The 13,521-nt window shown below is 39.6% G+C and overlaps 1 protein-coding gene across 4 annotated transcripts in view; it reads left to right on the top strand.

Annotated features, from left to right (window-relative positions):
* CPQ (carboxypeptidase Q) overlaps positions 1-13,521 on the top strand; it is a 157,199-nt gene that overhangs the window by 94,839 nt on the left and 48,839 nt on the right. For all 4 annotated transcript variants that reach the window (XM_054060057.1, XM_054060058.1, XM_009558012.2 and 1 more), the window contains one exon: positions 6,324-6,435. In XM_054060057.1, coding sequence (XP_053916032.1) covers positions 6,324-6,435 — 112 coding nt within the window. The remainder of the gene's footprint in view (positions 1-6,323; positions 6,436-13,521) is intronic.

The raw sequence follows: 13,521 nt of genomic DNA, 5'->3' as shown, positions 1-13,521 counted from the left end.
GGTAGTAATGACCTGTTCATTTTTAAATGTAGGAGAGTTTATATTCAAGCATAGATATATTGTACATATATATCTAACCTTGCATGTAAGTCTAATTCTAATCCCATGCCATATAGCGCTACGTTGCTGATAGGCACTCTGCTTTGTCGGTTTTACTTCCACAGAGGTTGTGATGCTGAGCTTGAAATAACGGTAGTATAGAAGCAAAGCACAATGTCCTTGCAAGAACTGTTTAAATGGTTATCTTTATTATGCAGTGCTTGAGAAATTTCCTTTGAGTCTTTATCCTGCTATTGGAAGAACTGGGTTGGATTCCAGAAAGGAAGATGATGTGTGATACATTTGTTGCAGTCTGTGTGCTGGTACAGCTCATATGATTATAAGTTCTGATTGTTTAGATTTCTGAAGGCCTTTGATGGAAAAGCCAGGGAACTGATTTACAGAATCTTACTGCATGATACAAATAAATGACAGCTGTAAATATTTTAAAGCTTGAGGAATGTTGGTTTGTATACAGGAATACGATTCTGCCTGGGTATTAATATCAAGTAGGAAAATTTGGTAACTCTTAACTTGTCATTTGTTTTGCTGTCTCAGTTTAAGGGAAGGTTAAGGTTTGAGGTGGACCAGGGAAGAGAATGGATCAGGGCAAAAAGCCTAAGTACACACCAACATTGTATTCTGTAAAGATGACAGGACATTATTCCTAAAAATTAGAAAGACAATATATTCAGTCTGCAGACTAAGATTTACTCTAAAAGAGGAAGGTTGCTGCGGACAATAGTGCCAGCTTTGCTATGCGGGTAGGCAGTAGAAAAGCATATTGCTTGGCATTGCCATTTTCCAGAACAGATTTGCAAGCACTACTGTGAATGCTGCTAATACATCCTAAAAGTGCTGTTCCAGATTTGCTACTCTTAAGTTGCAATCCTGCGTATATGAATACTTTATTTAATCATAGTTTTGAAGGCAAGTTAAGCATGATGGACTTAGATTTCGTCCTACCAGATGTTTATTTGCCCACTAGTTAGGTATATGATATGCTGCCTTTCTCTTTTCCCTTGTTCTCATGCTGTTAACAGAGATCCATATAAACTGAAGCCATCTGACTGTTCCTAGTTATCATGCTATGCAAATGGGTAGATCACTCAAAATGTGCTTTCAATGCTTAGGAGTACAGGCCTGGGTTTGGTGCTAACTTCCTCTGCCTGAGAAGCTGAGATTAGGAGTTTTTTAATCATGGTTTAGTTAGCATCAGAAATTTTGTTTGGAACTGGGGAAAATAGAAAATTGTGAAGTGAGAGTGTTTGTGTGATCAAAAAGAGTAATGAGTATCTGTGGAAGGAGAGAATTTATAGGCAATTGATTGCATCAAATAGAGGATCTTAATTCTTATCTGACTTCTGTTTTCCTCTAATTTTGGTCCAAACACAAATCAACTGTATGTAGTGTTCATATATGTAAGTTAAGTATTGTATAAATATCCTAAGCGCTGGAAGGGAATTACTGCAAAAAAAAATATCTCGTCAAATAATGTAGGGCATTATTATGAGCTAGAGCTCACAGGTACCTAGAGCTTAAGGTGGACCTATTTAGAAGCAAACAGCAAAAAATGAACCAACAAAGCTTGATTAGAAATACATTTTATAAGTTTCTGGGTAATTGGGAACTGGGCTGGAACACCACAGAACTATGTTGCCTGAGCAAACGACTAACTCATGGCAGTATTTGGCAGAAAATGTGAATAAGCAGTTGAAAAGAACTCAGGTTACAGGGCACTTCACTGATTTAGCTTTGAGTTTTGACATATGGACAATTGGAGTTCGAATGCATGCATCTTGGCTAAAAGTGCTTGATCTGGTTCTAGTATCCTGTTTAGTTCTCGATCATCCCATTCTCTGTGTATGTGATCTTTGTTTTTCTGTCCTCTCTATGCATGTTAAGGTGCTCTTTGTCATCCCTTTCTCCTAGAAGAAGGTGTAAAGAAAAATGCTTTTCAGTAGTTTAGATAATGGAAGTTTTTACTAAGCTTTTCTAAGAGAATATGGTGATAGCCAGATTCCATCAAGAACGGTCCTATTTTGTAGACCTTAACCTCCATCCATGAAGTCTTCTTCATCCATGAAGGGCAAAGATGAATGATTTCACTACTCTTGCATTACTGCCTACCTCAGTGACATGAAATAACTTTGAACACTGGTTTTCACGACTTGATAGAAGTGTTATTCTATAACAGATTAGATGCTGTAATTGAAAATGTTACTTACGGGTCTTTCCTAATGTTTATTATTTATGATCTCTTATGTCTCTTAAGCCTTTGCCTTATGCCTCTACAGGAGCATGTGATATTGCGAAGACTAATTAAAAGCGGAATAAACTTTTCTTAAATTCCTGCTAGCCAAGCAGTAGATTGTTCACCTACATTTTATGAGGTTATTGTGTAACAAATGCAATAGGCAGGTGTGACTGTGTATGGAACTGTAGATTATATTTTAGTGGCAAAACCCATCCTGCTTAGAAAAGGATAAGTCCTTGACATATGCAAATATGTGTGGACGGGTGATTTGTCTTCCTAATCTTCTTGGGTTTAAAATATAAAATACATAAATGTATCTCTATATAAATGTATATGTATATAAATATATAAAATATAAATTTCAAAATATTTCAGTATGGTTGGTTGAAATGCTGGGCATGACTTTAAGACATCCAGTGGAGCTGATAATACTGGTGCAGAAGGAAATAGAGCAACTAATTTTCAATTTGAAGTGTTTCCTGCATTTTCACTGTTGTATTTTCTCAGCCCTAGAGTAACATTTCTGAGCAGTGTCACTGCAACAACAATCTTAAGTTGTCACGATGCAGGCTGTCATCCTAAAAGTATTTTTGGTCAATTTGGAAATGTATATTGCTGTATTTGTACTGTCTTGTACAGTTGCTTGTGGTTTCTCTGTATATTTAAAACAAATACTTATACTTACATAGATATATATAAATACATTGGTTTGCAATGTTTACATATACTTACTTACATTGCTTTGCAATGTTTATGTTCGGTTGGCATGTTCTGACATTTCTGTAGGGATGTTTTGTGCAAATGTAAGTGATTAGTCTACGTGTACATTTGAAGTTGAGAACCACATAATAGATTTGAAAGCAATGTGGAAAATGCAATAATCATATATCCTTGATAGTTTTAACTGCCTTTGTTGTTGGCCCACCTGTACAAAGAATTGTAATATTATTTTATAATATTATTTGAAATAATATAGTGGTTTACAGTGAATTTCAGAAATATTTCCATTCATTGCCCAGACACATTATATCTACTCGCAGTCCAAGATAAACATAGTGGTTTTGTTATTTTATGACTGTGTCTTTTTTTAAGAATGTCTATGGCTAGCTATCAGCAGGATCACTGAAACTTTCATTTTAGCAGCTGCTACAAAAGCATGATAGCTTAAAAAAAAAAGCAACTGTTCTGAAAAAAACTTTCACATAGAAGTACATTGGTTGTATTTATGTAATTGCTCTTGGCATCAGCTTAATTTGAGTAAAAGTTCATCCATTAAATTATCTGACTTTCTCAATCCACTTGAACCTTGATCTGTTTTGGTGTAGTGTTCTGGAACTGGTAAAGATGCTTTGTGGCTGGAGTCTGTAACCCCAAATAGGATTACACCACCCTCTTCTGCTTCAGAATTGCCTGCTGCTGCAATATGTATTGTTTCGCAGAAATTAGGAGTAATTCCCTCTCAGACACTCATGTTGAGATGGCTGCCAGTGCTAGTGACATATTCTTTCAATGTTAAAGACAAGGCTTCACTTCTATTATAAACTTGGTTCTCTCTCAGTGAGTGTAAAAACTTGTTCTAAATAAATCCCCTCAGCTTGAAGCTCTGTTTCCCAGGAGAGTCTTTTTAAAACCGAATTTTGCTTCAAGAACAAACCAACCACATTGCAATTTTGAAGTTATGGAATAGATGCCCTTTATACCATGGACAGTTGTGATTTCACTCAGAGCCTTTTCTGTTCTTTTTTTAAAAAAATATTATTATTATTTCTAAGTTCCTTATTGAGTAGACAGTAGTGAGTCCACATCAGTTGGATGCAAAATGTGGAGTTCGAGCTTTGTCCTCCATAGGCAGGTTGCAGTGTGGCTGCATATATATCCCAAGCTCTCAAAGCAGAGTTCATTCATGCATTGTCTTCACCACCTGCAAGCGTGTGTGTGTGTGTGTGCTTAGTCCCCCCTTATAAGAAAACAAAATGAGCAAGGAGTACCACAATGAGCATTTCTGTTTCAGAAAGGTTTCTACCTCCAAAGCTAGCATGGCTTTTCTTAGATTATCAGGTTTCAAGCTATGTTACTATTATAGCAGAGGCCTGCCACAGATTAAGTACTCCTACTGCAGGGCAGCATCCCTGGAAAACGTCTTTCATGCTGGGCCTGGGAGGATCATGACATTAAATTGCAGGAATACCTCCTGAGTAAATCTGAGGCTTTTGCAGATGGGCCTGCCATGAAAATTTGAGCATTTTTGAAGGAGGGGAGATTTTAGGAAAGAAGCTGCAGCATGTCTGTCTACTACTAAGAAAATCAGTCTGTACTAGAAAGGAAGCACTTGTTTAGTCAAGGCTGAGTAAGCAGAAAAGAGAGTTGAAACATCTGAGAAGGAAAGAGTAAACTGCTCTTCAGATTTTGATTGCAAGCTTTTGCAGCTTCTAAAGCATGACACTTCTGGGTTTTGTAATACACACATTTATAAACATTTCTTAGTGCTTTTTTCTAAATTTAAAGAGTTTTAGTGCATTCTATTTGGACATGTGGTGATACAATATATATAACTATTCTGTAGTTTGTCATGGCCCTTGTTAAATAAAAAGGGCCTTTTGGTGTATTGGTTGAGTTCGTGTTTGCTGCTCTCCGTTGCCGTGATCTGTTTGTGTGTTATTTTTACTAATCAATCTAAACTTACTATAATTCCTCTAAGGTGAAGGGGAAGATACAGGTATTCATGGTGGGCCCCAAGTTAGTTCCTTGCAAAGTTAGCTACACGCTCGATAGCATAGGCATTCACCCTCCAGGAATGATAAGAGGAAAAACTCATTATGTTCTCCTTTTCAGTGCTAGAGTGGTTGTCCTATGATGTATGAAAGCTAAGATGATATGTCAGATCATCATCCATTAGGGAGAAGAAGGCGGCAGGAGGAATGAGTATTTTTCACCTTCTGGAGCCCACAACTCTGAGAGCCGATTGACATCAGCCAACCAGGGGGTTGGAAGCATCCCTTCATGTATAGCCAGTTCTGGGCAGGACATAGGCAGATGCTCCAGGGTGCCCTTCAGTTTTTCCTCAGTGATGAGTTCTCATAAGTTGGATGCTTCCATTTCCACCCTATCCCAAGGGCACTTCTTGCTAGTACTGGTTCTTCAAAGATTCCCGGGTCACTGCAGCAACTCCTTGTTCTTGTTTTCGTCCTATTGCATCATTTTACCACGCTGTCTGTTCAGCTCAGAATTTTTGTCCCTCCTTGACCTCTCCATTGCCATCATAGATCCATTAGCCTTTCATCTTCAGGTCCAGTTAGGGAACTGTCTCACTTCTGGTATTGATCTGATGCTGCTTGTTGACATTTGAAGAGGTCAGATCTGAAAGTGGGTGTTTCTGGAGGTGTGTATATTACTATGCTCTCTGCTAGCCACATCATTTTCTTTGCAGAAAACTCATCTGGGACTTGCTACCATGTAGTTTTTAATTTAAAATATCCTTATGACTAATGGAACTATAAAATACCTTGTCATTGTTGTAGTACATAGAGCATCCAGTAAGAAATTGGAGGTCCTCTGTGACAAGGACCATACATATGTAATAGAACAACAACCTCTGTCTAGGAACACTTCAGTCTAAGTTCATATTTCTTCATTATGCACCCAAAACCAGGATTGATCAAATTTCCTGCGTACAGGGCTTAAACACTTGGAATATAAAAGGAATTTTCACCATTCTGCAATGTAGTAGTCCCATATCCCCGGAAAGTGTGCTCTTTGTTGATGTACAAGATAAAACCTTTCATTTAGACATTTCTCACAGCTTATCTAGTTTGATTTTGGTTTGAAGTGGTAGGATGCATTTGGTCATCTCATATTTATACTCGGTGAGTAGAGAACAATGCTTTAGTTTTAGTTGAATTGTTTCCTTCCTGCTATTCTAAACCAAAAAGCCAAATTTATGACAAAATCTTTAAAATGCTTAAATGCTGAAGTGACTTCTGATTCAGTGTTGTCATGTAGATATGTTTTCTCATAATTGCTTTTCCAGATTGTATTGGTCAGTGGACATCTGGACAGCTGGGACGTTGGGCAGGGAGCTATGGATGATGGTGGTGGAGCATTTATTTCATGGGAAGCATTATCACTCATTAAGGATCTGGGTAAATATTTAAATTTAAAACATTTTTAATGCATTACATTTCCAGGACTTTTTGTATGTTGTCTAAACTGGATTTTCTATTTTATCCATTCCTCTGAGTACACATATTCATACTTAGTATAAATATTTTACAAGTTTGTCTGCCTAACTCCTCCTTTAATCACAGGGGTCATCCTAAAGCAATGAACGCATTCAGTCACTGATCTAGAAAGTGCTTTGAACCTGCAGGATAGAAAGAAAGTTCAGTGTAAGATATAATATCTAGGTACCTTAGAAGGAAGTAATTCCTTTTCCATTTGTCTTAATGAGTTCCTCCCTATTAATGAAGGTAAAGCGTCATGAAATCACAGATGGCCTCCTGATATTCGAAGAATCATAGAATGGTTTGGGTCATTGAGTCCACCCTGACTGCTTTAAGCAGGGATATTTTCAACTAGATCAGGTTGCTCAGAGTCCTGTCCAACCTGACTTTGAACGTTTCCAGGAATGGGGCATCTACGACCTCTCTGGGCAACCTGTTGCAGTGTTCCACTGCCCTCTTTGTAAAAAAATCTTTCCATATATCTAGCCTAAATCTACCCTCTTCTAGTTTAAAAGCATTACCCCTTGTCCTGTCACAACATGCCCTACAAAGTTTGTCCTCATATTTCTTGTCAGCCCCCTTTAAGTATTGAAATGCTACAATAAGGTCTCCCTAGAGCCTTCTCCAGGCTGAACAACCCCATCTCTCTCAGCCTTTCCTCATAGGAGAAGTGATTCATGGAATCAGAGAATCATAGAATTATTAAGGTTGGAAAACACCTCTAAGATCTCCAAGTACAACTGTCAGCCCTACTGACCACTACCCTCTGGATGTGACCACCCAATCAATTCCTTGTCCATAGAACAGTCCGCTCATAAAATCCATATCTCTCCAATTTAGGGAGAAGTATGATGCGGGGAAATGTGTCAGAGGGCTTACAGAAGTCCAGATGGATTACATCCATAGCTCATCCCTTGTCCACTGATGTAGTCATTCCATCATACGAGGCCACTAGGTTGGTTGACCAGAACTTGCCTTTGGTGAAGCCATACTGGCCGTCTCAAATCACCTCCCTGTCCTCCATGTGCCTTAGCATGGCTTCTAGGAGAATCTGTTCCATGATCCTCCCCAGCACAGAAGTGAGGCTGAGAGGTTGATCATTATTCATATTTGGTCATATTGTTCTCTGCCTTCTAAGCAAATATTGTAATTTAGCACATTCCTAAATCTTTCACTGTCCTACACATTGCTTTTACAGCAACTACTCACTTAAATTAATTCCTGATGCCTTTCCTTACTCTTGATAACCTCTCAAGACAAATTCATGTAAGTCTCTCTTAAAAGCATGTGTCTAGGAATGGATCTAGGCAATGATCGTGCCTCCAGTATTTTCACTTTCACCTGCATGTAAAGATATTCAGCAAAAATGATGCTAAACTTCACTGAAGTTCATATTTCCAATGCATGTGTTTTGGTGGTTTTGGTTTTCTTTGACTATTCTTCCTAGATAAATTTATATCCTGCTTGTCTTTTTCCACCAAATATTGATAGATACATCTAACTGATGCATTCTCAGCTTTGCACTTGAGGGCTGAATTCTGATTAGGCTGGTTTTATGTTGCTATGTGCTGGGGCTCTGCTTTGGCTTGTGACAGCAGATTTCCTTTGCAAAGTTCATTCAGGTCACAGGAACACACTCTCCAGTCTCTTCACTACAAGGATACACTTCTGTCAAATTTGGCTTAACCATTGGTGACCTGTAAAATGCTGTGGGTTCATATGTCTCATCAAGCAACATTTAATTCTGGGGCCTTGCTAGTATACTGCTACAATAAGTTTGTAGGATGCAGAACAGCAGTCTGTTTCCAGGGATCACTTCTATAAATCATTCTTGGTAATTAGCAGGGTCACAAGGTGACTGGGTTCTGGAATTTGGTCTGTAGATCAGCTGGACTCTTCTAAAGTTGATATTCTAGCACACATGCTGTCAAACCTGGACTTGCTGGTCTCCCTCCTCCAGAATTTCCGCTCAGCAGAAGTATGAGTGGAAATAAACTCCCATGCTGTCAATGCTAAATGTAGATAAAGAAGGAGAGAAAGGGCAAAAAGCCTCTAACCTGGGTATGTCTGTTTCGGTAGCTCTATGGATAGAATACTAGTGTGGACTTGCTCAGCGTACTGCCTCCTGGTTTACATAACCCTCTTATGTGGGATCTGAAAGGCCAATTCCATAGAATCATAGAATCATTGAGCTTGGAAAAGACCTCTTAAGATCATTGAGTCCAATCATAAGCCCAACACTACCATGTCTACTAAACCGTGTCCTGAAGTGCCACCTCTACACACTCCAGGGATGGAGACTCCAACACTTCCCCAGACAGCCTGTTCATACGATTATAGAATCATTGAGGTTGAAAAAGACCTCTAGTCTAGTTTCTTCTACTCATGGGCTTCATCTGACTTGTGGGTAGAAGTGGGCGGCAGACAGTGTGTTGTTGTAGAAGGGCATGATCTGCATATGCCTGCATAGGGTGTGTTTGGTGGAAGAGATGGTCCACGAGATTATAATGAGATAGGGCTGCTGTATGTGCAAGAGGGGCCTGTGGTTGCACAGTCATCTGCCTGTGTTCTCCAGACGCTCAGCCTCTTAGAGTTTGATCTAGTGCCCTGCTGTTCCCAGTGTGCCATGGCCTAGTCTGATATCTGGTCTCAAACTCCAAATTCCAGTCTTACTGCTTAATCTATAGGTTTTTGCTAGTTTTAGTTCAGTGTGGGCTTTTGTCACTATACGCCCCCTAAACTAGTTCAAAACAGACTTCTTAGATTGTCAAGTTGATATCCAAGGATGCTTTTCCTCCTTCATCAGATGGAATCTATTTTTCCTCATTATTCCTTTTTTCCAGAACTGCAACCTGTGGTCAAGAGGAATGCACCAAGTATTCATAAAAAAATAAAATTGGCCGCTGATCCTGCTTTTAGTTATGGCAGATTTTAAATAAGAAACTAGCCTTCCTTGCTTCCGATGAGAATTTGTGCGTTTGAACAATCTCAGTGTTTCCTGAAGAGCTCCTTGCAGACAAGCTCTGTTACGTGATTAGCCACTCTCATACTGCAGTGGTGAACATAAGATATCCCTATGGATTCCTGTTCCTTTATTTTGCATTATTTGAACTGCTTATCTCACATTTTCCCAGCCTTGGAATGATGTGGATATCAGTATGTGACTGAAAACAAAGTGCATCTGTTTTAATTTTTGGTCTTTTAAAAGTAAACTAAAGAGGATTCTTCTACAGATGTATCTGGGCCTACTCCTTCTTTCAGTGTTTTTAATCTTTCTTTTATTATTCTGGGAAAATTGTGTATGCTCCCTCCACCTTCAGGGGAAAAAAAAACCCAATTATGCTTCTGTGTTTGCTAACTCTACTCCATTCAGAATAAACTGGTTTTTGTCTCTTAAGGGCAAGTTCATGGTGGCATTGTATAATTCTTATTCACTGGGTTTCCCTTCATGCATGACTGAAATGCATCACTCTGCTTGTTCAAATATTTTATTTCCTCTGGTAGTAGCCTGTGTGTTTGCTATACGACCTGTGGTGAAATGCTGTTTTCTTAGCTCAGAAATGCCAGAGCCTTTCCTGATGCCCTCTGTTCTGGCCAGCTGTTATGTTAAGCTCTTCTTGTTATACCAGTGTTCTGCAGGAACATAAAGCTGGGAGAGGACTTCTGGGTCATCACATCTAACCTATATAGATAACCATGGGGGATAGGGCCTTTCATAGACTGTCTTCCATAGCGGATTGGTTAATGCAGATTTTATATCTTAGGATACACATCAAATTGGAGAAAAAGGAAAGCAAAATAAAAGATGTGTGGATTGTGTGAGAAAAGAATTACTGAGTTTTATTTAAAACCACTTCCCTAGACTGTGTTTTCAGTGAGCATTATATTTTGAACTGTGGAGACTTGGTTTAATGTCCTTCTGGATCCTGATAAATTTAGTCTCAGACTAGTCCACTGAGTACATTTGTCATACGGATAAGACAACTAAACTGGATTGTCTGTGTGCATGTGTAGAACTGTTTTACTATTTACTGGAAGTCCAAGCCATAGTGCATTGTATAGCCATGAAAACTGTGTCTGCAAATGGTATAACTTAGGTTAAAGCTGAGGCAAACATTCTGAATTTTATAGTAAGAAATTTGTGCAGTGAGGACTACTGCCACCATGTCTGCTGTGGTCCATTGGTTCCATGAAAACAAGGTATTGCTATGCTATTTAAGCAGGTTTTTTTCAGTGGTGATCTAATAACACTTCATCATGATATCACTGTGACCCTTGGACATGGCTGATGGACACAAGTTATGAGTGTTAATTAGGATTTTGATAATTCCATGCACTACTTGAAGAACTATTATAGTTTAGATATCATTCTGTACTTTCAAGGTAACACCCTTCCCAAAGCATTTAATAGCTAGTGGCTTGGTGCCAAATACATGAATTCATAAAAGAAAAATGTTAAATTATAGTTAAAAGTACATGAAGGCCAGACTGAACTGAAATATTTCCGTAGTGTATTACCAGAGAGTGGAATAAAAAGATTTAATTCATGTAAAATCCCACGTACACATTTCAAAAGAGTAGTATCTAAAATAACTCAGGGCCAGATTGCGGACTCCTGTAGTTTTTGAAGAGTATTTAGAGCTATAACTATCCAGTTAGCACTAGAAAGGAGAAAAGCCAAAAAGTGGAAAGTTTTGAGTTTGAAAGCCTTGCTTCTAAGAGCTGTAATGTCTCTGCCTACGGAACTGTTGGAACAGGTCCAAAGAAGGGCTACAAAGATGATCAGAGGGCTGGAACACTTCTGCTGTGAGGACAGGCTGAGAGGGCTGGACTTGTTCAACCTGGAGAAGATAAGGCTGTAAGGAGACCTTATAGCAACCTTCAGTACCTGAAGGGGGCCTACAAGAAAGCTGGGGAGGGGCTTTTTACATGTAGTGATAGTACAGAAGGGAATGGCTATAAATTGGAGGGGAGAAGATTTAGACTAGGCGTTGGGAAGAAATTCTCCCAATGAGGGTGGTGAGACACTGGCACAGGTTGCTCAGGGAAGCTGTGGATGCCCCATCCCTGGAAGTGTTCAAGGCCAGGTTGGATGGGGCTTTGAGCAGCCTGATCTAGTAGGAGGTATCCCTGCCCATGCAGGGGGTTTGGAACTAGATGATCTTTGAGGTCCTTCCAGTACAAACCATTCTTTGATTCTATGATCTTCCACACTGGGGTGATGGGAAAAGGGCATCTGCTGGTGGTGGCATTGTCTCTTCTCTGGAGAGGGCACACAGGTAGCAAATTCAGAGCAAACACTGACTTTTAGATGGTTGTATTTCAGCAAGGTAAGTCTTGCTCCACAGTCTTTTCCATAGCCACTCTGTGCAGAAAAGAAACTTTTCCGTGCAGGAAGAAACTCTGCTTTTATGCAAATGTGTGGTTAATCAGTACACGTGTAGTTATACCAAAGCTATAAGAACCAGAGCCTCTTTCTTTTTAATTTGTCTGCAAAGTCACTGTCATAGGCAGCAAGTATTAACTACAGCGGTAGTGAGAGTGTTGGTTGGGGTAATTTGGAGATGTTGGGAAGGCCCTGGGCATGTTTTCGGGAGGAATGGCTGAGGGGTTCCCATCTTTAAGACGAGGGAATTTATGGGGTGTTGCATGAACAAATGGGGGCATTTGAAATCCTTAGGAGAGACAGCACTCAAGCAAACCAAGGTTTTCTAGTTTTGTGTAACAACAGCTATGTTGCTAATTGCAGCTTAGAAACTTGGAACCCAACTTGTTGCATTTATAATTCTCCAATTTTACTTTTGTTAGTTTGTGTGCAAAAAAAAAAAAAAAAAAAGTGTTTCTGGAGATTGGCAGTGCCATTTGCCTCAGTATTTTCATGTTAGTATGGTTAATACTGTGGCATCCTTTGAAACAGAGGTCCTCTTGTCCCCAAGTTACATGAGGTTTACAAAAGCAGCTGCCTTTCCAGATGAGGTAAAAAAATAGTTAGGCAGCTACTCATAAAAAATCATCGTAAAATTAACCCAAATTAATTTTGGTGCCATATTTTCCCTTTAGTTGACTATACAGGTTGGACAGACAGCCTGTGGGACTCAATCCTGCTCTGGATGTTATTGCTAGTTTCTCTGAAGGAGGTATTTGTTTTTCTCTCCCACCATTTCAAGCCTGCTGCTGCCATGCTGGTCTTCCCAGGACTAATACTTGTGTACGATTTGTTTGAGCAAGAAACAGGTAGTATGTATCTGATGATTTCAGAGCTTTACCCAGTGCTGTCCCTTTGCTCCTAATCCATCTGTGTTCCTGTATTGCTTGGCTGAGGGACATTTCCCAGCCAAGGCCACAGGCACTCTGCCTTGCTCCTGCCCTAGGAAGCGCCCTGCCAACGTCACCTTGCACTCCAGTGCTAGAAATGTAGGACTTCTATCCTTAAAGGAAGCTTAAGGGGACTCAATAATAACAGTAACAGTTAAAGGTCTTTAGAAGGTCATCAAATGGCAGTGTTAGCTTTCTAAGCATAGTATTTTAAGCGTTCTAAGTGCAGTAGAGAGCCCACTGGATTTAGAGATGCAGTCGATTTTGATGGATGAATTTCACAGCTTCCTTCAGAAAAACTTCAGACATGATAACTGTTGTGTCTGTTTTTAATTAAAACAGCTGGAGCCAATTCTTTTTTTTCCTGTTGAGAAGGTGATGGGGTCTGCCACTTCCTGCTACAGTCTAATTTATTTTCAGTCTCATCTCCAGTAACACGGGAGGAATCAAATAGTCAACAGGTCCTTTGTTCACATCCCAGGTTTCTTTCAGCAACATTTACTCACAAGCTCTCTCTCTCCTTGTTCAGAAATGTGTTTTCTACTTTTCCCTGGCTGTATTTGAGTCTTCCTTGTTCCATCACTAGTCAGCTCTTGGTGCCCTGCCAAGCCCCGAGGTGCACATGTGCCCACCAGCTACTGCCTAGTCTGTGTGTTTATGGGGTGCATCTTCCAAAGAATCTTAATGGCT

The sequence above is a fragment of the Cuculus canorus genome, chromosome 2, assembly GCF_017976375.1.
Source record: "Cuculus canorus isolate bCucCan1 chromosome 2, bCucCan1.pri, whole genome shotgun sequence".
In the NCBI taxonomy this organism is placed as follows: domain Eukaryota; kingdom Metazoa; phylum Chordata; class Aves; order Cuculiformes; family Cuculidae; genus Cuculus; species Cuculus canorus.
This window is presented reverse-complemented; position numbering and strand designations above follow the sequence as displayed.